The sequence below is a fragment of the Bombina bombina genome, chromosome 4 (genome assembly GCF_027579735.1).
Source record: "Bombina bombina isolate aBomBom1 chromosome 4, aBomBom1.pri, whole genome shotgun sequence".
In the NCBI taxonomy this organism is placed as follows: Eukaryota; Metazoa; Chordata; class Amphibia; order Anura; family Bombinatoridae; genus Bombina; species Bombina bombina.
Window position 1 is genome coordinate 365125003 of NC_069502.1, and position 26843 is coordinate 365151845.

A 26843-nucleotide genomic window follows, 5' to 3' on the forward strand; every position below is an offset into this window, starting at 1 on the left:
TTAGTGTCTATAAAACACTGGGAGCTGCCATGTTGTAACTTGTGTTACCTTCTCTCCTGTGGCCAATTAGGGACAGTTATACATAGGTCACTAGAGTGTGCAGCCAATGGTTGTTCTAGATTTAACAGTGTGCTGCACTTCCATTTCTAACAGGAACTGAAAAGCTCACAATTTCAGAATGGAATTACAGGCAAAGAGGGACAAAATCAATAATGAAAGTATATTGCAGAGTTGTTTTATATATACAATTTATCAATTTATATTACCATCTCAAAGTGTTTAAAGTCCCTTTAAAGCTCTTGTAAGGGTTCTTGACCTCCTCCTAGTGGCAGGAAATATATTGCATATGTTATGGTTGACTGTGGACCATCGACATTCCAAAAGAAAAATAATTTATCAGGTAAGCATACATTTTATTTTTATGTTTAAATATTTTTATTGGAATTTTCATAACATATATGCCAAAATAAATAAGACATTACAGAAAAAAGAAAACAAAAGAAAAAGTACAAAAAATATAAGGCATTGGGCCCCCGGGTGGGGGAAGGTTGACATTACAACATCATTCTAATAGAACAGTTGCTGCCTGTTTATATAAAGACAAAATAAGAAGAAAAAAAAAATCAAAGAAAAGAAAAATAGAACAAACCCATCATCAACACATATCCTTTATATAACAGTATGTTGCCTTTAATTTTATGAAAACTCTTAATAATTGCTTCGCATTGACCAATTGATTACTCCCACTTGGTCCCATTGTAACTAATATCCCTGAGTACCATTTGGTTCCCAACGCTATAAACTAGTGCTTTTACTCTATGGGGCCTAGTTATCAACGTGTCTACTTTTCCTGCCTTCGCCGGTTCAATACGCCCGCCTAAGCTCGCCTACCATCGCCGCCGCGGACCTGAATACGTTCGCCTAAGTTATCAATAAAGCTGTCAAAAAGCCGCGCACCAAGTATGGGGCGATGAGCAGCGGACTGTGATAGTTATCACCCATCCGATCTCGCTGCTCTTCGGCTTTTTTACAGCTTTATTGCTAGCCTGTCACTAAGCACTCACACTAACTACACTGTTCTACCCCCTATACCGGCGCCCCCGGAGCCCCGCCGCAACTCTTATAAATGTATTAACCCCTAAACCGCCGCTCCCGGACACCGCCGCCACCTACATTATACCTAGTAACCCCTATCCTGCCCCCCCTATACCGCCGCCTTCTATAATAAAGTTATTAACCCCTATCCTGACGATCCCGGACCTCGCCGCAACTAAATAAATAGTTTAACCCCTAAACCGCAGCTCCCGGACCCCGCCGCAACCTATATTAAACTTATTAACCCCTATCCTGCCCCCCCTACACCGTCGCCACCTATAATAAATTTATTAACCCCTATCCTGCCCCCCCTACACCGCCGCCACTGTAATAAAATTATTAACCCCTAAACCTAAGTCTAACCCTAACCCTAAAACCCCCCTAACTTAAATATTAATTACATAAATCTAAATAATATTTGTCTTATTAACTAAATTAATCCTATTTAAAACTAAATACTTACCTTTAAAATAAACCCTAATATAGCTACAATATAAATAATAATTATATTGTAGCTATCTTAGGATTTATTTTTATTTTACAGGCAACTTTCAATTTATTTTAACTAGGTACAATAGTTATTAAATAGTTATTAACTATTTAATAGCTACCTAGCTAAAATAAAGAGAAATTACCTGTAAAATAAAAACCTAAGTTACAATTACACCTAACACTACACTATACTTTAATAAATTATTTCTATTTAAAACTAAATACTTACCTGTAAAATAAACCCTAAGATAGCTACAATATAAATAATAATTACATTGTAGCTATTTTAGGATTTATATTTATTTTACAGGTAACTTGGTATTTATTTTAGCTAGTTAGAATAGTTATTAAATAGTTATTAACTATTTAATAACTACCTAGCTAAAAGAAATACAAAATTACCTGTAAAATAAATCCTAAGCTAAGTTACAATTAAACCTAACACTACACTATCATTACATTAATTAAATAAATTAGTTACAAATAACTACAATTAAATTAAATTAAATAAACTAACTAAAGTACAAAAAATAAAAAAAGCTAAGTTACAAAAAATAAAAAAAATAACTTACAAACATTTAAAAAATATTACAACAATTTTAAGCTACTTACACCTAATCTAAGCCCCCTAATAAAATAACAAACCCCCCCAAAATAAAAAAAATCCCTACCCTATTCTAAATTAAAAAGTTCAAAGCTCTTTTACCTTACCAGCCCTTAAAAGGGCCTATTGCGGGGCATGCCCCAAAGAATTCAGCTCTTTTGCCTGGAAAAGAAAAATACAACTCCCCCCAACATTAAAACCCACCACCCACATACCCCTAATCTAACCCAACCCCCCTTAAAAAAAACCTAACTCTACCCCCCTGAAGATCATCCTACCTTGAGTCGTCTTCACTCAGCCGAGCCATCGATGGACCCGAAGAGGAGATCCGGAGCGGCAGAAGTCATCATCCAAGGGGAGCTGAAGAAATTTTCAATCCGGGCAATGTCATCTTCCAAGCGGCATCTTCAATCTTCATCCATCCGGAGCGGAGCCATCTTCAGACGAGCCGACGCGGAGCCATCCTCTTCTTCCCGACGACTACCGACGAATGGATATTCCTTTAAGGGACATCATCCAAGATGGCGTCCCTTCAATTCCGATTGGCTGATAGGATTCTATCAGCCAATCGGAATTAAGGTAGGAAAAATCTGATTTGCTGATCCAATCAGCCAATCAGATTGAGCTTGCATTCTATTGGCTGATCGGAACAGCCAATAGAATGCAAGCTCAATCTGATTGGCTGATTGGATCAGCCAATCGGATTGAACTTCAATCTGCTTGGCTGATTCAATCAGCCAATCAGATTTTTCCTACCTTAATTCCGATTGGCTGATAGAATCCTATCAGCCAATCGTAATTGAAGGGACGCCATCTTGGATGACGTCCCTTAAAGGAATATCCATGAAGATTGAAGACGCCGCTTGGAAGATGACATCGCCCGGATGGAAGATTTCTTCAGCGCCGTCTGGATGATGACTTCATCGGATGAAAGATTTCTTCAGCGCCCCTTGGATGATAACTTCTGCCGCTCCGGATCTCCTCTTCGGTTCCATCGGTGGCTCGGCTGAATGAAAACGACTCAAGGTAGGATGATCTTAAGGGGGCAGTGTTAGTTTTTTTTAAGGGGGTTGGGTTAGATTAGGGGTATGTGGGTGGTGGGTTTTAATGTTGGGGGGGGTTGTATTTTTCTTTTCCAGGCAAAAAAGCTGAATTCTTTGGGGCATGCCCCGCAAAAGGCCCTTTTAAGGGCTGGTAAGGTAAAAGAGCTTTGAACTTTTTAATTTAGAATAGGGTAGGGAATTTTTTTATTTTGGGGGGGTTTGTTATTTTATTAGGGGGCTTAGATTAGGTGTAAGTATCTTAAAATTGTTGTAATATTTTTTAAATGTTTGTAAGTTATTTTTTTTATTTTTTGTAACTTTAGTTAGTTTATTTAATTTAATTTAATTGTAGTTATTTGTAACTAATTTATTTAATTAATGTAATGATAGTGTAGTGTTAGGTTTAATTGTAACTTAGCTTAGGATTTATTTTACAGGTAATTTTGTATTTCTTTTAGCTAGGTAGTTATTAAATAGTTAATAACTATTTAATAACTATTCTAACTAGCTAAAATAAACACCAAGTTACCTGTAAAATAAATATAAATCCTAAAATAGCTACAATGTAATTATTAATTATATTGTAGCTATCTTAGGGTTTATTTTACAGGTAAGTATTTAGTTTTAAATAGGAATAATTTATTTAATGATAGTGTAATGTTAGGTGTAATTGTAACTTAGGTTAGTTTTTATTTTACAGGTAAATTTCTCTTTATTTTAGCTAGGTAGCTATTAAATAGTTAATAACTATTTAATAGCTATTGTACCTAGTTAAAATAAATTGAAAGATGCCTGTAAAATAAAAATAAATCCTAAGATAGCTACAATATAATTATTATTTATATTGTAGCTATATTAGGGATTATTTTAAAGGTAAGTATTTCGTTTTAAATAGGAATAATTTAGTTAATAAGACAAATATTATTTAGATTTATTTAATTAATATTTAAGTTAGGGGGGTGTTAGGGCTAGGGTTAGACTTAGGTTTAGGGGTTAATAATTTTATTACAGTGGCGGCGGTGTAGTGGGGGGCAGGATAGGGGTTAATAAATGTATTATAGGTGGCGACGGTGTAGGGGGGCAGATTAGGGGTTAATAAGTTTAATATAGGTTGCGGCGGGGTCTGGGAGCGGCGGTTTAGGGTTAAACTATTTATTTAGTTGCGGCGGGGTCTGGGATCGTCAGGATAGGGGTTAATAAATTAATTATAGGTGGCGGCAGTATAGGGGGGCAGGATAGGGGTTAATAGGTATCATGTAGGTGGCAGTGGGGTCTGGGAGCGGCGGTTTAGGGATTAATACATATATTATAAATGCGGCGGGGACCGGGAGCGGCGGTTTAGGGGTTAACATATTTATTTTAGCTTGCGGTGGGCTCGGGAGCGGCGGTTTAGGGGTTAATCAGTTTATTATAGTGGCGGTGGGCACCGGGAGCGGCGGTTTAGGGGATAATACATTTATTTAGTTGCGGCGGTGTAGGGGGGGCAGATTAGGGGTGTTTAGACTCGGGGTACATGTTAGGGTGTTAGGTGTAGACAGCTCCCATAGGAATCAATGGGATGTCGGGCAGCAGCGAACATGAACTTTCGCTATGGTCAGACTCCCATTGATTCCTATGGGATCCGCTGCCTCCAGGGTGGCGGATTGAAAACCAGGTACGCTGGGCCCGAAAAGTGCAGAGCGTACCTGCTAGTTTTTTGATAACTAGCAAAAGTTGTCAGATTGGGCCGAACTTGTGTGCGGAACATCTGTAGTGACGTAAGAATCGATCTGTGTAGGACTGAGTCCGGCGGATCGAAGCTTACGTCACTAAATTCTACTTTTGCCGGTGTAAAGGGCTTGATAACTAAGGCGAATCAGCCTCGCCACAAATACGCTGCGGAATTCCAGCATATTTAAGGTTGACGGCTTGATAACTAGGCCCCTATATGTGCTAGGTGGTAAGATAAATTTTATTTGTAATAGGCATGCTAAGAGAAAATTCTCAATCTGGCTTGCCTGCTGATTGGGTGAATAAAATACACATGGTTAAACATGGCGTATTTCAATTAAAGATAGATGAAAATGAAAAATAAAAGTTTATATTCAGATAGTGCATTACATTTTAAGAGGCTTTTCATTTTACTTCTTTACTCCTTCTAGCTTCCATTGTTTTTGGCTGTAGGAAGGAGCACTCACTGTTTCTCAGATTCACCTCTATCAACCTAGACACAAAGATCACAGGATTGACTGCTCAAGGGTTCTGTGCCAAGTTATATTCTTATATGACTACAGAAAAGTGGAAGTATTGGCGCTTACAGCTAGGATAGATCTATATTTATATGAAAATACGAATAAATAATACAAAATATATATATATATATATATATATATATATGAGCAAGAGATAATAAAGATATATTAAGGGGCTTCTAAGAGATTGCTTAAAATGATACAGCACTCAAGAAAAGATATCAAGAATTTAATATTAGTAAATAAATAAATACAATTGATAAAGAACAATGTCTAAAATATCAAGCACAATTACAATATAAAATTTAAAGGGAAGGGGTATGCAGGGCAGTAAAACCTAACTCTAAGGACTAGCTCAAACAAGCAGATTACAATAGAGAGGTACAATGTCAAGCAGAACGATTCCCTATTCCTAAATACACACGTGGATAAGAGATGGCCTCAGTGATGTAAATATAGCACTCGATAATAAAACACTGAATAATAAAACACTCAAATATAGAATCTGGACGTCCAGTATTAAAATAATAGGGATAAACGTGCAAAAGAAAATAATCTAAAAGGGTTAAATATAAACAATGATCAGAATAAAAATGATCAGAGTAAATTGTCCCGTGAGAGCAAATATATATATAGGCTCAGTAAGCAACGATGGTATTGTATATCACCAGTATGTCTATTGGAGCTTAGTCTATTCACTTTATGCTCTCAAATGTAGTTGATCTTGCTCATCGAGTATTGGATCAAACTTACACACATTTGAGAGTGGTACCTTAAGCTTTGTTAAGAAGAGAGAAGGCAGCTGTCTGTAGTAGAGTGGATCGATCTTTTCTGTCTCTATTCAGTAGTCGGTCTGTGTCCGATAACCGCCTCTTCAAAATCACAAGAGCAGTGTATCTAGTAGCCAGCTTAGGCTTTGCTGGCGTCTTCTGTTTCTGCACGGCCGGTCACGTGATGCTGTGTCAGCTGTCAGGTAACGTGTAGCCGTATCAGCTGTTTTTACCGGTGTCCGCGCACTCTCTGCTTTCAGTGAAAGCTAAGTCGGTATATTCAGAATTGGTGTGTTGGAAGTTCCTCCTTCCAGGCTTACAGCTGAGGGTGAACTCTTCTTAATGGAAAGTAGCACCACTCCTCTTTTAGATAGAAATAGAGGGTGATGTGAATGTCTCAAGGTGGATGGTAATAAACAACTTCAACGCGTTTCTCCCCTTCCTGGGGCTTTTTCAAGAAGTGTTCACCTGTCTTCTAGGGCTCCTTAATATACACCTCATAGGTGTCTCATTGGTCAAAAGTCCTGTGGGTGTGTGAATCAATTACCAGGTGATATTTAAGGTGGTAATTTTTCTTTCTATGCAATAGATTATAGTTTAATTTCTTAGGGATATTTAAGGTGGTATCCTTTGGATCTCATCAGTAGTGATTTTACAGACATATACTGCATAGGTTATACAACATTCTCCATATATATATAAATTATAGACATCTGGATAATTATCATAGATTAATATTAGTGTAAGAGAAATAGTTAGACTCAGTATATTTTACTCTAAAAAGATGAAATTATTAAAATTAAAAAACAAAGGTTGAAAAGGATAATATTTTTGAAAAAAAATTAAATTTTTCTTTAAAAATTCCTAAAATTTTTAAAAAAAAAACCTTCAAAAAATTTCCAAATTTCTTTAATCATACATAAATGGGCTTAGATCCAGTTCTGAGTTTAAACCCAGGGGGTGTAAAGTTTTCATATTGTATATTAGCTCAGCCTCTCTTTTGAGTAGTTTAGTCTCGTAATTTCCCCCTCTCCAGTCACGTTTAACTTTCATTATTCCCCAAAAAGAGAAATCTTTAAGTTTATTGTTGTGGACATTCCTAAAGTGACTATACAGATGTGTGTCCATCTTTCCCTTTTCTATTATGCACAGGTGTTCCCTTATTCTTTCCCTTAATGTTCTTGAGGTCTCACCTAGGTACTGTTTTTTACAGCTACACTGTATTAAATAGATGATCCCTTTATCAGTGCATCGTATTGTATCCGTAATGGGAAATACTTCACCCGTTTGTGTGGAAGAGTACTGTTTTATTTTATTGCTGTAGTTACATGATCTGCAGCAATGACAGGGGTAGAAACCTTTTAGTGTGTTCCCTAAAAGATCCTGTTCTTTTAGGGGGGGTTTTGTCTTAAATTCACTTGGCGCTAGTAGTGTTTTTAGGTTTCTAGATTTCCTGTATATAAATTTTGGATTTAGGGAGATTTTATCCCCTATGATTGGATCTTCTCTCACATGATGCCAGTGTTTCTTGATTATTTTTTCTATCTTTTTGTGTTCTCCATTAAAATTTGTGATAAATGGAACTGATATTTCATCTATTGGTTGTATTTCAAGATTAGTTTTGTCTTTATATGTAAGTAGTGTTGCTCTATCTATGTGTTTAACTTCTTCATAATTTACCTCTATTAGCTTATCTTCATAGCCTTTTTCCCCAAATTTTTTGCTCAGGATTTGTGCCTGTTCTTCGTAATCTAATATGTTTGAACAATTCTTTCTTATTCTTAAGAACTGTGCTCTAGGGATATTGGTTTTCCATTTGGACAGATGGCAGCTATCCGCATGTATAAAATTATTAGCGTCCACTTTTTTGAAAAATGTTTTAGTGGTAAATTTATCTGTTTCTACTGTTATATCAAGGTCAAGAAATGAGACCCTTTCTTTGCTTATTTCATATGTGAAATGTAACCCTCTATTGTTTGTGTTCATAGCTGAAAAGAATTCAGTTAGTGTAGTATCATTCCCTTTCCACAATATAAGAATATCATCTATGTATCTTTTATAGGACACCAGGTTTTTCGCCAAGCTATTCGAACCTAGGAAATCTGATTCCCAGTCTCCCATAAATAGGTTCGCATAGCTTGGCGCAAACCTGGTGCCCATTGCAGTGCCTTTTATTTGCACATACATTTTTTGATTGAAGGAGAAAGTATTATTCACCAGGATAAATCTAATGCTTTCTAAGATAAACTCTCTTTGTTCTTTATCGATAGTGTCATCTTTTGATAGAAAGTTGGAGACTGCTTTAATGCCTAGATTGTGTGCAATATTGGTGTACAGTGATGTTACATCACACGTAGCCAGTAATATATCACCCTCTATTTTTAGGTTATCTAGTAATTGTAGGACTTGGGTTGAGTCTTTTAGAAAAGATGGTAGTTTTTTGACGTATTTTTGGAGAAATCTGTCTATGTACTGTGATAAATTAGAAGTAAGTGATTGAATACCTGAGATTATTGGGCGACCGGGAGGTTGTTTGAGATCTTTATGTTTTATATACTGCAAAATATACTCACACTGAACTAAAACCGAAATCCAAATTCTACCCCACACAAGACAAGGGTAAAAATATAGAACTATTCGAAACACTAGTACAGAAAGACCTTGAAAAATATAAAAATAATAGAAAACTACCCCAGAATCTGACAAAATCTGAAAATGCTACTCTACAAAAGTTAAAGAAGAACAAAGATATTATTATAAAACCAGCAGACAAAGGGGGAGGAGTGGTGATAATGGATAAGAGCTACTATGTACAAGAGGCAGAAAGACTATTAAAAGATATATCAACCTACAAAGAACTTAAAAGAGATCCTACCAGGGTAGACCAAATTCTTTTGAAAATGCATTTAGACGCTGCAAAAGAGAAGGGCATTCTGAACACGAAAGAATATAACTATATATACCCAGAATTCCCCAAAATACCAATTTTCTACTTTCTACCTAAAATACATAAAGATCTCAAACAACCTCCCGGTCGCCCAATAATCTCAGGTATTCAATCACTTACTTCTAATTTATCACAGTACATAGACAGATTTCTCCAAAAATACGTCAAAAAACTACCATCTTTTCTAAAAGACTCAACCCAAGTCCTACAATTACTAGATAACCTAAAAATAGAGGGTGATATATTACTGGCTACGTGTGATGTAACATCACTGTACACCAATATTGCACACAATCTAGGCATTAAAGCAGTCTCCAACTTTCTATCAAAAGATGACACTATCGATAAAGAACAAAGAGAGTTTATCTTAGAAAGCATTAGATTTATCCTGGTGAATAATACTTTCTCCTTCAATCAAAAAATGTATGTGCAAATAAAAGGCACTGCAATGGGCACCAGGTTTGCGCCAAGCTATGCGAACCTATTTATGGGAGACTGGGAATCAGATTTCCTAGGTTCGAATAGCTTGGCGAAAAACCTGGTGTCCTATAAAAGATACATAGATGATATTCTTATATTGTGGAAAGGGAATGATACTACACTAACTGAATTCTTTTCAGCTATGAACACAAACAATAGAGGGTTACATTTCACATATGAAATAAGCAAAGAAAGGGTCTCATTTCTTGACCTTGATATAACAGTAGAAACAGATAAATTTACCACTAAAACATTTTTCAAAAAAGTGGACGCTAATAATTTTATACATGCGGATAGCTGCCATCTGTCCAAATGGAAAACCAATATCCCTAGAGCACAGTTCTTAAGAATAAGAAAGAATTGTTCAAACATATTAGATTACGAAAGAACAGGCACAAATCCTGAGCAAAAAATTTGGGGAAAAAGGCTATGAAGATAAGCTAATAGAGGTAAATTATGAAGAAGTTAAACACATAGATAGAGCAACACTACTTACATATAAAGACAAAACTAATCTTGAAATACAACCAATAGATGAAATATCAGTTCCATTTATCACAAATTTTAATGGAGAACACAAAAAGATAGAAAAAATAATCAAGAAACACTGGCATCATGTGAGAGAAGATCCAATCATAGGGGATAAAATCTCCCTAAATCCAAAATTTATATACAGGAAATCTAGAAACCTAAAAACACTACTAGCGCCAAGTGAATTTAAGACAAACCCCCCCTAAAAGAACAGGATCTTTTAGGGAACACACTAAAAGGTTTCTACCCCTGTCATTGCTGCAGATCATGTAACTACAGCAATAAAATAAAACAGTACTCTTCCACACAAACGGGTGAAGTATTTCCCATTACGGATACAATACGATGCACTGATAAAGGGATCATCTATTTAATACAGTGTAGCTGTAAAAAACAGTACCTAGGTGAGACCTCAAGAACATTAAGGGAAAGAATAAGGGAACACCTGTGCATAATAGAAAAGGGAAAGATGGACACACATCTGTATAGTCACTTTAGGAATGTCCACAACAATAAACTTAAAGATTTCTCTTTTTGGGGAATAATGAAAGTTAAACGTGACTGGAGAGGGGGAAATTACGAGACTAAACTACTCAAAAGAGAGGCTGAGCTAATATACAATATGAAAACTTTACACCCCCTGGGTTTAAACTCAGAACTGGATCTAAGCCCATTTATGTATGATTAAAGAAATTTGGAAATTTTTTGAAGGTTTTTTTTTAAAAATTTTAGGAATTTTTAAAGAAAAATTTAAAAATTTTTCAAAAATATTATCCTTTTCAACCTTTGTTTTTTAATTTTAATAATTTCATCTTTTTAGAGTAAAATATACTGAGTCTAACTATATCTCTTACACTAATATTAATCTATGATAATTATCCAGATGTCTATAATTTATATATATATGGAGAATGTTGTATAACCTATGCAGTATATGTCTGTAAAATCACTACTGATGAGATCCAAAGGATACCACCTTAAATATCCCTAAGAAATTGAACTATAATCTATTGCATAGAACGAAAAATTACCACCTTAAATATCACCTGGTAATTGATTCACACACCCACAGGACTTTTGACCAATGAGACACCTATGAGGTGTATATTAAGGAGCCCTAGAAGACAGGTGAACACTTCTTGAAAAAGCCCCAGGAAGGGGAGAAACGCGTTGAAGTTGTTTACTACCATCCACCTTGAGACATTCACATCACCCTCTATTTCTATCTAAAAGAGGAGTGGTGCTACTTTCCATTAAGAAGAGTTCACCCTCAGCTGTAAGCCTGGAAGGAGGAACTTCCAACACACCAATTCTGAATATACCGACTTAGCTTTCACTGAAAGCAGAGAGTGCGCGGACACCGGTAAAAACAGCTGATACGGCTACACGTTACCTGACAGCTGACACAGCATCACGTGACCGGCCGTGCAGAAACAGAAGACGCCAGCAAAGCCTAAGCTGGCTACTAGATACACTGCTCTTGTGATTTTGAAGAGGCGGTTATCGGACACAGACCGACTACTGAATAGAGACAGAAAAGATCGATCCACTCTACTACAGACAGCTGCCTTCTCTCTTCTTAACAAAGCTTAAGGTACCACTCTCAAATGTGTGTAAGTTTGATCCAATACTCGATGAGCAAGATCAACTACATTTGAGAGCATAAAGTGAATAGACTAAGCTCCAATAGACATACTGGTGATATACAATACCATCGTTGCTTACTGAGCCTATATATATATTTGCTCTCACGGGACAATTTACTCTGATCATTTTTATTCTGATCATTGTTTATATTTAACCCTTTTAGATTATTTTCTTTTGCACGTTTATCCCTATTATTTTAATACTGGACGTCCAGATTCTATATTTGAATGTTTTATTATTCAGTGTTTTATTATTCAGTGTTTTATTATCGAGTGCTATATTTACATCACTGAGGCCATCTCTTATCCACGTGTGTATTTAGGAATAGGGAATCGTTCTGCTTGACATTGTACCTCTCTATTGTAATCTGCTTGTTTGAGCTAGTCCTTAGAGTTAGGTTTTACTGCCCTGCATACCCCTTCCCTTTAAATTTTATATTGTAATTGTGCTTGATATTTTAGACATTGTTCTTTATCAATTGTATTTATTTATTTACTAATATTAAATTCTTGATATCTTTTCTTGAGTGCTGTATCATTTTAAGCAATCTCTTAGAAGCCCCTTAATATATCTTTATTATCTCTTGCTCATATATATATATATATATATATTTTGTATTATTTATTCATATTTTCATATAAATATAGATCTATCCTAGCTGTAAGCGCCAATACTTCCACTTTTCTGTAGCCACACACCCAAGGGATTTCTTGAGAGGGTCCCTACTTGTATTTGGCTGTAGGTTATAACTAGCGCTGATTCTTCCCCTACTCCAAATATTCTTATATGACAACATATCACTGAACTGGGTGGCAAACTGGCTATAAGGGCTTTAAAGGGACATTAAACACTTTGAGATGGTAATATAAAATGATAAATTGTATATAATAAAACAACTCTGCAATATACTTTCATTATTTATTTTGTCCTCTTTGCCTGTAATTCCATTCTGAAATTGTGAGCTTTTCAGTTCCTGTTAGAAATGGAAGTGCAGAACACTGTTAAATCCAGCACAACCATTGGCTGCACACTCTAGTGACCTATGTATAACTGTCCCTAATTGGCCACAGCAGAGAAGGTAACACAAGTTACAACATGGCAGCTCCCAGTGTTTTATAGACACTAAAACCTTACACTTATTTTGTCACTTTTTAAACAACTAATGAAACTTTAAAAAATACATCTACATGTTACTCATGGACTAATCTTTTCTTTGAATGCATCATTCTATTTAGCATGTATTTAGTGTTTAATGTCCCTTTAAATCATTGCATTGTGTGGGGTACTAGGCATATGGGGATTACAGCACTGGGCAATTTCCTAGCAATTTCCCTGCTTTGTGTTGATTGCTAAATATATAAAGGTTAAATCATTGCCATTTATCTAATTATTACAATAAGAGGATTGAATTAGTGCACTGAATAAATAAAAGGGACAGTACACTGTAAAATTGTTTTTATATTAATGTATTTTCAATGACTTCTTGTAGCAGCTACAGAGTATAAAATTTATGCAAAATTGTATTTTCTGGTTTATTTGTGTATATGAAGTAGCTGGTTTTGTGCTTTTAAACCACAGCCTATTACAATGGGTTGAGCTTCAGGTAATATCACGGGCCCGATCCGATATAAATCGTCGCCCGCAAAAGCCGGAGACGCCAATATTTGTGCGGGTTTGGTATCCTATATACGGCGTAACTTAGAAGTTACGCGCGTAGATTTCTGCCTTCGCCCTTAGTTTTTTGGCCCATAGACTGACATACAAAACACGCGCAGTTTGGTATCCAATATACGGCGTAAGTACTTACGCGCGCAGATTTCAGAAAATCTACTCCAATCTCATCTAGCCACAAATTTTAGCCGCAGGAACCCTTGCACTGACTTAGAAACCAACGTAACTCTCTGAAGGCCTAACAAGTGCATGCTTAACAACATACATATCAGCAGCTTGATCACAAATAGTTAACCTCTTCAAAGCATTTATTATTCCTGCCCCTGCAAGTGTGTCAAACCAATCACAAAGGGGTGCATCATGGGGCACAAGGGGACATCATGGGGCACAACGGGACATCATGGGGCCCAGGGGGACATCATGGGGCCCAGGGGGACATCATGGGGCCCAGGGGGACATCATGGGGCACAAGGGGTGCTGGAAGCCCTACAATCCCCTGTTCTGTCTACACATGCTGATTTTATAGTTGCTGCTGAGGTCCATGGTGATGGTGCTGCCCCTGCTGCAGCTGGTCATCGAATTACATACTGTGGAGTTCCACTGCATGTAAGTGAAACTACTACATCCCATCCCCATTCCCTTAACCACCCTACAGGGAGTGGAGAATTATTAGGCAAGTTGTATTTTTGAGGATTAATTTTATTATTGAACAACAACCATGTTCTCAATGAACCCAAAAAACTCATTAATATCAAAGCTGAATATTTTTGGAAGCAGTTTTTAGTTTGTTTTTAGTTTTAGCTATTTTAGGGGGATATCTGTGTGTGCAGGTGACTATTACTGTGCATAATTATTAGGCAACTTAACAAAAAACAAATATATACCCATTTCAATTATTTATTTTTACCAGTGAAACCAATATAACATCACAACATTCACAAATATACATTTCTGACATTCAAAAACAAAACAAAAACAAATCAATGACCAATATAGCCACCTTTCTTTGCAAGGACACTCAAAAGCCTGCCATCCATGGATTCTGTCAGTGTTTTGATCTGTTCACCATCAACATTGCGTGCAGCAGCAACCACAGCCTCCCAGACACTGTTCAGAGAGGTGTACTGTTTTCCCTCCTTGTAAATCTCACATTTGATGATGGACCACAGGTTCTCAATGGGGTTCAGATCAGGTGAACAAGGAGGCCATGTCATTAGATTTTCTTCTTTTATACCCTTTCTTGCCAGCCACGCTGTGGAGTACTTGGACGCATCTGATGGAGCATTGTCCTGCATGAAAATCATGTTTTTCTTGAAGGATGCAGACTTCTTACTGTACCACTGCTTGAAGAAGGTGCCTTCCAGAAACTGGCAGTAGGACTGGGAGTTGAGCTTGACTCCATCCTCAACCCGAAAAGGCCCCACAAGCTCATCTTTGATGATACCAGCCCAAACCAGTACTCCACCTCCACCTTGCTGGCATCTGAGTCGGACTGGAGCTCTCTGCCCTTTACTAATCCAGCCACGGGCCCATCCATCTGGCCCATCAAGACTCACTCTCATTTCATCAGTCCATAAAACCTTAGAAAAATCAGTCTTGAGATATTTCTTGGCCCAGTCTTGACGTTTCAGCTTGTGTGTCTTGTTCAATGGTGGTCGTCTTTCAGCCTTTCTTACCTTGGCCATGTCTCTGAGTATTGCACACCTTGTGCTTTTGGGCACTCCAGTGATGTTGCAGCTCTGAAATATGGCCAAACTGGTGGCAAGTGGCATCTTGGCAGCTGCACGCTTGACTTTTCTCAGTTCATGGGCAGTTATTTTGCGCCTTGGTTTTTTGTTGTTGATGTCATTAGACCACACCCCTTCTCATTACAGAGATGCACATCACCTAATATGCTTAATTGGTAGTAGGCTTTCGAGCCTATACAGCTTGGAGTAAGACAACATGCATAAAGAGGATGATGTGGTCAAAATACTCATTTGCCTAATAATTCTGCACTCCCTGTAATTACTGAAAATATATAATTAGTTCAATTCATGTTTTGGTCACTATGATTTATTGACTATCATTTAGAGGAATGAAAATGGATGTTTATACCTTATGTTCACACCTTCTGTAAAAACATTATTATTTAGATATATATACCCATGTGCAGGGATAGGCAAGGTGTCCTTCACTAAAACTCTTTACCTTAGAAAATGTCAGCAACAGCCTTGGCTCGTGCCTATCCCTGGACATGGGTCAATTTCTATTGGATGTGAGAAACCTTGATTTACATCTTAAAAGTGAATATTACTATATGTACCCTTCATACACAACTATGTGATGTGGTTTATAGAACATGAATATGTCATAAACATGATGATATTACCTTTTCTGGGCCATTTCCACACAGGCCCTATTATATTTTTCAAAGATATTAGTGTACTAAAACACCCCTCACATGGATGTGGATGACAATTATATGGTAAATAACAGAGGACAAGATTTAGGATGAAATATAACAAGATTTATTTTCTTTTAGGCTTCTTATATGAGGGGGCTGAGGGGCCTGGAGTGGGTCTCCTGCCTCTCCTGGGTTGTGTGGATCCAGAGGATCCTGCAGGAGTGCTGGCCACAGATGAGATGCTGGATGCAATGTCCTGCTGGTGGGTGAAATGCTCCACCAACACACCCAACAGTTGGTTATGTTCCCTCCATCTGTTGTCACTCTGGATTTGCATGTCAGAAATTACTCTCAGCATTTGAGATTGATTCTGGACCATAGCAGTTAAAGATGCTGCCATGTCCCGTTGCAGCTCAATGGAATGTTGTTGTAATGTCTGTTGGCTCCTGTAAAACCTGCGTTGGTCCCTCTGCATTCTCTTGCAGGTTGATGTGAGACTCTTGCAGGTTACTGTTTGCCTCCTCTGTAGGGCAATGTATTCATCGCCCATGGCGGAAGTCAGCGGATCGATGGGCTCTTCCCCAGCAGGGACTCTAGGCGCCGGTTCAATTTCAATATCTTCAGCTGCTGCCTGTTGAATCTCAGCTGCTGGTGCTGCCTGTTGAATCGCAGCTGCTGGTGCTGCCTGTTGATTATCAGCTGCTGGTGCTGCCTGTTGAATCGCAGCTGCTGGTGCTGCCTGTGGGATGATCTCAGCTCTATGCTCCCCCTCAGATGCTGGAGCTCTTCCAAGTGCAGCAGATGGTGGAGATGTCCGGATGGACTGATAGTCCCATTGCCGGCTGGTGTGCAGCCACTCAGCCTGGTGGTAGAATCCCTGAGTGGCCTGATATTGTTGGGGGGGGTAAAGGCATCAACCAGTCGGGGCTGACTTGGCTCCCCCTCCAAGCCATAGGAATAATCCTCCGGCCAGGGCTCCTGCCAGGTATCCTCATGTAATGCTGGCGGCATGACATCAGGATTGTCAATTGATGCAGTCCAACCCAGCTCATGCCTGGCATACTCCTGCTGGACTCTCCGGACCGGTGGGCGAGGTGGAGAAATACTTTGTGGCGGTGGTGGAGGGGGATGCATGGGCGTTGGCACCCTGATGACTGGAGGTTCTGTGGAGGAGTCAAATGATGAGAGGGATTAGTACAGTCAGATATATATCCATGTGGGCATACAATGTACATGCTAGGGCCTATACACATTCTCATGTCAAACTCTATAACATGCATGTGCACATTGAGATTTGTGATATGAGGGGTTTTAATATGCAAAGTATACATGTATGTGTTTCATACAATAGTTCTGTGTACATGTCAGTGATGGAGAAAATGTGTTCTTTAAGTGACACTATGGTTGTGATGACTATAGTGTCCATTTACTGAAAACTCTACATGTGGCTTGTGGCCTGTGTTACTCTGAGATATGTTAGTATTTCACTATTCCACCTCATATCATAAATTTCAATGTGTTAAGTAGCATTAAATGGACATTAAACCCATTTTCTCCAACATTGGTGTGTCCGGTCCACGGCGTCATCCTTACTTGTGGGAATATCTCTTCCCCAACAGGAAATGGCAAAGAGTCCCAGCAAAGCTGGCCATATAGTCCCTCCTAGGCTCCGCCCACCCCAGTCATTCTCTTTGCCGTTGCACAGGCAACATCTCCACGGAGATGGTTAAGAGTTTGTGGTGTTTAGTTGTAGTTTTTTATTCTACTATCAAGAGTTTGTTATTTTAAAATAGTGCTGGTATGTACTATTTACTCTGAAACAGAAAAGGATGAAGAATTCTGTTTGTGAGAGGAAGATGATTTTAGCAGACAGTAACTAAAATCGATTGCTGTTTCCACATAGGACTGTTGAGATGAAGTAACTTCAGTTGGGGGAAACAGTTAGCAGACTTTTCTGCTTAAGGTATGACTAGCCATATTTCTAACAAGACTGTGTAATGCTGGAAGGCTGTCATTTCCCCTCATGGGGACCGGTAAGCCATTTTCTTAGTCTCAAACAGAATAAAGGGCTTAATATGGGCTATAAAACTGGTAGACGCTTTTATGGGCTAAATCGATTGCTTTATTTGGACATTTTATACATGTTTATGCTGATAATTCACACTTATAAACTTGGGGAACGTTTTTTAACGTCAGGCACTATGTTAGACACCTTTTCCAGTCAGGAAGGGCCTTCCCAGTTGTAGGCTGAGCCTCATTTTCGCGCCATTACTGCGCAGTTGTTTTTGAGAGCAAGACATGCAGATGCATGTGTGAGGACCTGAAAGTAGTTGGAAAAGTTCCTAAAAGGCGTCATTTGGTATCGTATTCCCCTCTGGGCCTACGGCCACACCACCCTGAATGCGCCCGATCTCGTCTGATCTCGGAAGCTAAGCAGGGTCGGGCCTGGTTAGTACTTGGATGGGAGAAAACAGCATGAAGGAGTAGCCCCCGATCCGGGACCGGATCTAGTGGGGGGCAGACTCTCTCTCTTTGCTCAGGCTTGGGCAAGAGATGTTCAGGATCCCTGGACGCTAGAAATAGTTTCTCAGGGTTATCTTCTGGAATTCAAGGAACTACCCCCAAAGGGAAGGTTCCACATGTCTCACTTATCCTCAAACCAAATAAAGAGAAAGGCGTTCTTACATTGTGTAGAAGACCTGTTAAAGATGGGAGTGATACACCCCGTTCCAATGACGGAACAAGGAATGGGATTTTACTCAAATCTGTTCGTAGTTCCCAAAAAAGAGGGAACCTTCAGACCAATTCTGGATTTAAAGATCCTAAACAAATTTCTCAGGGTACCATCGTTCAAAATGGAAACCATTCGAACGATTCTACCCACTATCCAGGAAGGTCAATTTATGACTACCGTGGATCTAAAGGATGCGTACCTACATATTCCTATCCACAAAGAACATCATCAGTTCCTAAGGTTCGCCTTTCTGGACAAACATTACCAGTTTGTGGCCCTCCCATTCGGATTAGCCACTGCTCCAAGGATTTTCACAAAGGTACTCGGGTCCCTTCTAGCGGTTCTAAGACCGAGGGGCATTGCAGTAGTACCATACTTGGACGACATTCTAATACAAGCGTCGTCCCTTTCAAAATCAAAGGCTCATACAGACATCGTTCTGGCCTTTCTCAGATCTCACGGATGGAAGGTGAACATAGAAAAAGGTTCTCTGTCTCCGTCAACCAGAGTTCCCTTCTTGGGAACAATAATAGATTCCTTAGAAATGAAGATCTTTCTGACAGATGTCAGAAAGTCAAAACTTCTAAGCGCTTGTCAAGTTCTTCATTCTGTTCCACGTCCTTCCATAGCTCAGTGCATGGAAGTAGTAGGGTTGATGGTTGCGGCAATGGACATAGTTCCTTTTGCGCGAATTCATCTAAGACCATTACAACTGTGCATGCTGAAACAGTGGAATGGGGATTATACAGACTTGTCTCCAGTGATTCAAGTAGATCAGAAGACCAGAGACTCACTCTGTTGGTGGCTAACCCAGGATCACCTATCCCAGGGAATGAGCTTCCGCAGTCCAGAGTGGGTCATCGTCACGACCGACGCCAGCCTAGTGGGCTGGGGCGCGGTCTGGGAATCCCTGAAAGCTCAGGGACTGTGGTCTCGGGAAGAGTCTCTTCTCCTGATAAACATTCTGGAACTAAGAGCGATATTCAATGCTCTCAAGGCTTGGCCTCAGCTAGCAAAGGCCAGATTCATAAGATTCCAATCAGACAACATGACGACTGTTGCGTATCTCAATCATCAGGGGGGAACAAGGAGTTCCCTGGCGATGAAAGAAGTGACCAAAATAATACAATGGGCGGAGAATCACTCCTGCCACCTATCTGCGATCCACATTCCAGGTGTGGAAAACTGGGAAGCGGATTATTTGAGTCGTCAGACATTCCAGCCCAGTTGACGCAACTATGGGGCATTCCAGACATGGATCTGATGGCGTCTCGTCAGAACTTCAAAGTTCCTTGCTACGGGTCCAGATCTAGGGATCCCAAGGCGACTCTAGTGGATGCACTAGTAGCGCCTTGGACCTTCAACCTAGCTTATGTGTTTCCACCGTTTCCTCTCATTCCCAGGCTGGTAGCCAGGATCAAACAGGAGAGGGCCTCGGTGATCTTGATAGCCCCTGCGTGGCCACGCAGGACTTGGTATGCAGACCTGGTGAATATGTCATCGGTTCCACCATGGAAGCTACCTTTGAGACAGGACCTTCTTGTTCAGGGTCCATTCGAACATCCAAATCTGGTCTCCCTCCAGCTGACGGCTTGGAGATTGAACGCTTGATTCTATCAAAGCGTGGGTTTTCAGATTCTGTGATTGATACTCTGGTTCAGGGCAGAAAACCGGTAACTAGAAAGATTTACCATAAGATATGGAAAAGATATATCTGCTGGTGTGAATCCAAGGGATTACCTTGGAATAAGATTAAAATTCCTAAAATTCTTTCCTTTCTGCAAGAAGGTTTGGATAAAGGATTATCTGCGAGTTCTCTAAAGGGACAGATTTCTGCTTTATCTGTCTTACTACACAAACGACTGGCAGCTATGCCAGATGTTCAAGCATTTGTTCAGGCTCTGGTTAGGATCAAGCCTGTTTACAGACCTTTGACTCCTCCCTGGAGTTTAAATTTAGTTCTTTCAGTTCTTCAAGGGGTTCCGTTTGAACCTCTACATTCCATAGATATTAAGTTGTTATCTTGGAAAGTTTTGTTTTTGGTTGCTATTTCTTCTGCTAGAAGAGTTTCAGAGTTATCTGCTCTGCAGTGTGCTCCGCCCTATCTGGTGTTCCATGCAGATAAGGTGGTTTTGCGTACTAAGCCTGGTTTTCTTCCAAAGGTTGTTTCTAACAAAAATATTAACCAGGAGATAGTTGTACCTTCTTTGTGTCCGAATCCAGTTTCAAAGAAGGAACGTTTGTTACACAATTTGGACGTAGTCCGTGCTCTAAAATTCTATTTAGAAGCTACAAAAGATTTCAGACAAACATCTTCTCTGTTTGTCGTCTACTCTGGTAAAAGGAGAGGTCAAAAAGCAACTTCTACCTCTCTTTCTTTTTGGCTTAAAAGCATCATCCGATTGGCTTACGAGACTGCCGGACGGCAGCCTCCTGAAAGAATCACAGCTCACTCCACTAGGGCTGTGGCTTCCACATGGGCCTTCAAGAACGAGGCTTCTGTTGATCAGATATGTAAGGCAGCGACTTGGTCTTCACTGCACACTTTTGCCAAATTTTACAAATTTGATACTTTTGCTTCTTCGGAGGCTATTTTTGGGAGAAAGGTTTTGCAAGCCGTGGTGCCTTCCGTTTAGGTGACCTGATTTGCTCCCTCCCTTCATCCGTGTCCTAAAGCTTTGGTATTGGTTCCCACAAGTAAGGATGACGCCGTGGACCGGACACACCAATGTTGGAGAAAACAGAATTTATGCTTACCTGATAAATTACTTTCTCCAACGGTGTGTCCGGTCCACGGCCCGCCCTGGTTTTTTAATCAGGTCTGATGAATTATTTTCTCTAACTACAGTCACCACGGTACCATATGGTTTCTCCTATTTTTTTCCTCCTGTCCGTCGGTCGAATGACTGGGGTGGGCGGAGCCTAGGAGGGACTATATGGCCAGCTTTGCTGGGACTCTTTGCCATTTCCTGTTGGGGAAGAGATATTCCCACAAGTAAGGATGACGCCGTGGACCGGACACACCGTTGGAGAAAGTAATTTATCAGGTAAGCATAAATTCTGTTTTGATTCTTTCATGTTTCAGCTAGAGCATGCAATTGTAAACAACTTTGTAATTTACTTCCATTACCTAATTTGCTTCATTCTCTTGATATTCTTAGCTGAAAAGCATATCTAGATAGGCTCAGAAGCTGCTGATTGGTGGCTGCACATCAATGCCTTGTGTGATTGCCTCACCCATGTGCATTGATATTTAATAAACAAAGAATAAGAAAATAATGAAGCAAATTAGATAATAGAAGTAAATTGGGATGTTGTGGAAAACTGTATTCTCTATCTGAATAATGAAATAAAAAGATTTGGTTTAATGTCCCTTTAATGTTAAATCTCATTGTAGATGTTTTTGTTAGTAGGCCAAATACCATGCTCCTCATTGTGTACATGAATGCGTGACATTATAGGATGCTATATCTCAAATACATATAATACTGGTGTGTGGGATGTTACTCACCAGTGCTGATGTTGCAGGGACCTACGAATCAGCTCCTGCCACTCGTTGTATTCCGCCTCATGGTGAGGCCCACCTCCTGTTGCCCTCTGGGACATTGCTTCTTCCACATTCCTCCTCTGCTGGAACACACCACTAACGGCCTCCTCCACCTTCAGCCAGGCATCTTTACGCCTACGGGCAACTCCTTTGCCCTTCTCTTGGCCAAAGACGGCGGTATGGTTCTCCAGGACAGCCTGGACTAGAGCGAGGTTTTCAGCGAATGTGAAGTTGGGGCACCTCATACGCTCATTGTCCTGGGCCGCCTGGCTCCCTCCCTGGGATGTCCCCGGTGTGGGTTCCTCCTTATCCTCTCCCTCCTCCCCCCTTCTATCCCCATGTGCACCCTCTATCCCTCTTCTGAGTGTGTCTGGCCTTGGGGCAACCCCACTCCCATCCTCCCTTCTAGCTCTCCCTCACCCCACTCCGCTCACTCCCTGACGGGGACCCTGCTGCTCCTCCTGTCCATAATCCTCTCCCTGCAACTCCCCTTCCCTCCTCCCCCCCGCCCTAGCTCTCCCTGACATCCTCACACCACACTCACTCCCACTTCAATCACACACAATCACAACCAAACACTCAGCCTTTCACACTGTAAAAGATAAATAAAATGTGTAAGGTGTTATAAAAAGAAAGTGTTGTGTATTTTGTAAATGTGTGTATGCAAAATGTGTGCAATATGTAAAAAAGTGACAGTAATGTACAAGCTTAACAAATCCACCAAATCCGACCTAACTAAATATTATGCAATGTGCCTCTCTCTCTACTCTAACGACTTTCTCCTACTCACTGTAGTGTGCTGTAGCTCCAAGAACCGACCAAACACACTAAAGAAAATGGCGGCTGCGCAGGGGTTTAAGTATGAATTTTGAATATCGTAATTGCGTGGCGCATCTCTTAGAACTGGCCGTTATTTTTTACGAGTCATAGGCTAATTTGCATAAAACTACACTTTATTGAGACTTTACGTGAACAAAATACTGGCGTAAGTACTTGCGACGACTAAAATGTGTATTTGCGCACATTTTAGCTGATCGCCGGTTTTTCCTACTTACGCCAGTTTAGCATCTGACGGCGCAGTATATTGGATAGGTCGAGTTGCGAGGTGAAACTGCGGGCGGCGCGGGTTCCCTCGCTTGCGCCGCAAACTACGCTGCATATCGGATCGCACCCCATATCTCATTATGTTATCACTTTGTGTACACAAGCTTGCTTCCTTATCTCATATTTGTCTGGAAAACTAAAGCTCACTACATAAAGAGAAAATGGAAATGTATCATGTTATTACTTAACTATCCTGCACCCCACTGTGAGTTTAATTTCTTCTGCTGGCTGTGTTTACTTAGGCTATTTAATAGCTGAGACTCCAGTATCAAAACTTTCAGTATAGGTTGGGAAACCACAAGCTAAATCAGCTATTTTAAAGGCCAAAATAGGGGTAAGCTACTTGTAAACAATGTAATACACCCCAGCAGGTAAAATGGATCATTGGGAACAATTTAAATGGGAATTTGTTTTTGGGATGAACTGTCCCTTTAATAGTGGAAAAGGGATTGAATGCTGTGCTTTCTGTCATTTAACCATTTAACCACTTTAAAACATCGCAAATACAAATGTGTTATGCTATTTTGTAATCTGATAGAGAGCTATATGGAGTGTTACTATTTCCATTCTGACACACTTTTATTAGTGTAATCACAACAACATATTGTGGATTCCCCCTTATACTGTCTTTGTATATGCTTCACACTTAAAGGGACACTGTACCCAAAATTTTTCTTTCGTGAATCAGATTGAGCATGAAATTTTAAGCAACTTTCTAATTTATCTTTATTTGAAATGCAAAAATGTAAGTTTAGATGCTGGCCCATTTTTGGTGAATAACCTGGGTTGTCCTTGCTGATTGGTGGATACATTCATCCACCAATAAAAAAGTGCTGTCCAGAGTCTGAAACAAAAAAAAGCTTAGATGCCTTCTTTTTCAAATAATGATAGCAAGAGAACGAATAAAAATTGATAATAGGAGTAAATTAGAAAATTGCTTAAAATTGCATGCCCTTTCTGAATTACAAAAGAAAAAATTTGGGTTCAGTGTCCCTTTAAAAATCTGTCATGGAAGAAGCTTCACAAGATTTTCTACGGGCAGCGCTATAAATGATTTACTTTCCCCTCTGTGGTTTAACCACATGTTGCCGAATATGCAGTCTTTTTATGTTTCCTCCTAGATATTGAAGCCAGATGCACAATCTCTCCTTAACTTGTTGTCTATGTGATAAAAGAACTGCTAAATGCATAGTAAATTCAAAAGCAAAAGGTCACTAAACTGCTATTTTTTAGTAATATATTAGGCTTGATCGATGATCAATATCAGGATACTGGCAAAATCTGTAACCTCGGTTTTCTAAATCCTAATGTGCCTATACCAGCTATCTGATTTGCAGTATTTTTGAATAACTATGTCAGAGAACTTATTTTATAGGGAGCACATTTTTTTTAACAAACGCTAGACATTTTGTAATGTAGTCTGTAATGTCCCTTTGAGCTCCTTACACAGTGTTTATTAAAAAATGCAATGTAATGTTCATTCACATCACATTCATTAATTATATTGCCTGATCTTACACATCTTAACTTTGTCACATTGTGCATTTTTCTACTTCCTCCTGAGAGACTTAGATACATTCTGCACGCACCATTACTGACAATGCTATATAGCCACTGCTTATCCCAGTGAGCAAGATAATTTAAAGGGACATGTTACCCAAATGTTGAAGCACTTGAAAGTGATACTGCATATCTGTAAAAAGCTAAATAACATAATATCAAATGACAATCTCTATGTTAAAAAAGTATATTTTTTCAAGATTGTATCCAGTTTTTTTATATTAAATCCTGCTTTATGAAACAAAATAAATCCAAATTTACTGATATATTGATCTCTGTTATTATTAGACTTGACAGCTGTGTGCACAAAAATACTGGAAAATCTGTAAGTGACTGGGCAAGATAGTGACGTCACACAATGCCCCCATAAGCTCTACCTTAGCCCTCCACTCTTGATCACGCAATGTATATTTTCCCAACTGAGTAGTCATTTTACCCCTTGTCTACCAGTAACATACAAATGAAGAATTATACCTATTTTGCTGCCAGTAACACGTAAACAGTAATTTGACACCTTGACTGCCCCTCACTCCTTTCTGCTCCATATTTGTAATGTGTTTAGGCATAGAAGGCCTTTTACATTTTGCAGTAAGGGACTTAAAACAAAAAAAAAGCAAAAAATAAAATAAAAATAATAATAGACATTTAAAGGGACAGTCAAGTCCAAAAAAAACTTTCATGATTTAAATAGGGAATGTAATTTAAAAAAAAAATGTCAATTTACTTTTATCACCAACTTTGTTCTCTTGGTATTCTTTGTTGAAAGCTAGGTTTATATGCTAATTTCTTAGACCTTGAAGACTGCCTCTAATGTAAATGCATTTTGACCACTAGAGGGCATTAGTTCATGTGTTTCATATAGATAACATTGAGCTCATGCACGCAAAGTTACCCTGGAGTGAGCACTGATTGGCTAAAATGCAAGTCTGTCAAAAGAACTGAAATAAGGGGGCAGTCAGCAGAAGCTTAGATACAGGGTAATCACAGTGGTAAAACATATATTAATATAACTGTGTTGGTTATGCAAAACTGGGAAATTGGTAATAAAGGGATTATCTTTGTTTTTAAACAACAAAACTTCTGGGGTTGATTGTCCCTTTAAGTGTCAAGTATTTTTGTGAGGATTTTATAGGACACCCTGCTAAAATACTGGACTGTCTGGTTAAAAACTGGACACCTGGAAAACCTAGATGTTATCAGTTTCTGATAACAAAAATAGGCTTAAACCAAGCAAACAAAAACAATATAACTGTTAACAACCTGTCTTATTTTCTACAGATTTCCTGTCTGTTGGGTAATATTTTTCACATGACCAACCTTCCGATACCAGGCTCTGTATCATCCGTCGCCCCTCTAACATCAGAACAGCCGCCTGATTGCGGATCACCTATTCTCGCCAACAACAGCAGTGACCTAGTAACAAGCCCCTGCTCTAAAGACCCAGACAATCGAAAAACTACAGAAATACCAACACCAGAAAGTAAAGAAATTCCATGTGATTTATCAATAGCACAAACTGATTTTCAGATAAACTTTTCTAAAAATTGACCTGATGAAAAGGAAATCTTGGATTTCACAGAAGAACTGGAGTATAATGCTGCGTTAAGAGGAGACAAAGTGACATTAAATACAGTGAGATTGTACTGTAAAATGTTTAATTATGTGTAATAAAAACTTTGCAATGTTGTTTAACATTTATTTTCTCCCCTTTTGCTGTAATTTAACTCTGAAAAGTGTGAGTTTCCTGTTATAAGTGGAAGTGCAGAATTCAGCCTTAAAGGGATAGAAAGGCCAATGGCAGTATATTGTTAAAATGTTTCTATTCAAAATTGAAATACATCAATTCACATTTCAATTTGGACCTTTCCCTGTAACGCTGCAATATTCCACACAGTTATTGGCTATATTGAAACCTAGGTTACAATATGGCAGTGTTCATTATTTTTATGGCCACTAAAACTTTACATTTATTTTTTTAATATATCATTCTATCTAGCATTT

The 26843-nt window shown here is 39.0% G+C and overlaps 1 protein-coding gene across 1 annotated transcript in view; it reads left to right on the top strand.

Annotated features, from left to right (window-relative positions):
* The window catches only part of SAMD7 (sterile alpha motif domain containing 7), a gene marked incomplete at its 5' end in the record, with an annotated part of 141278 nt that extends 114740 nt beyond the window's left edge, over nt 1-26538 (top strand). The window contains one exon of the mRNA XM_053709031.1: nt 26121-26538. Coding sequence (XP_053565006.1) covers nt 26121-26390 — 270 coding nt within the window. The remainder of the gene's footprint in view (nt 1-26120) is intronic.
* Nucleotides 26539-26843: the final 305 nt, after the last annotated feature.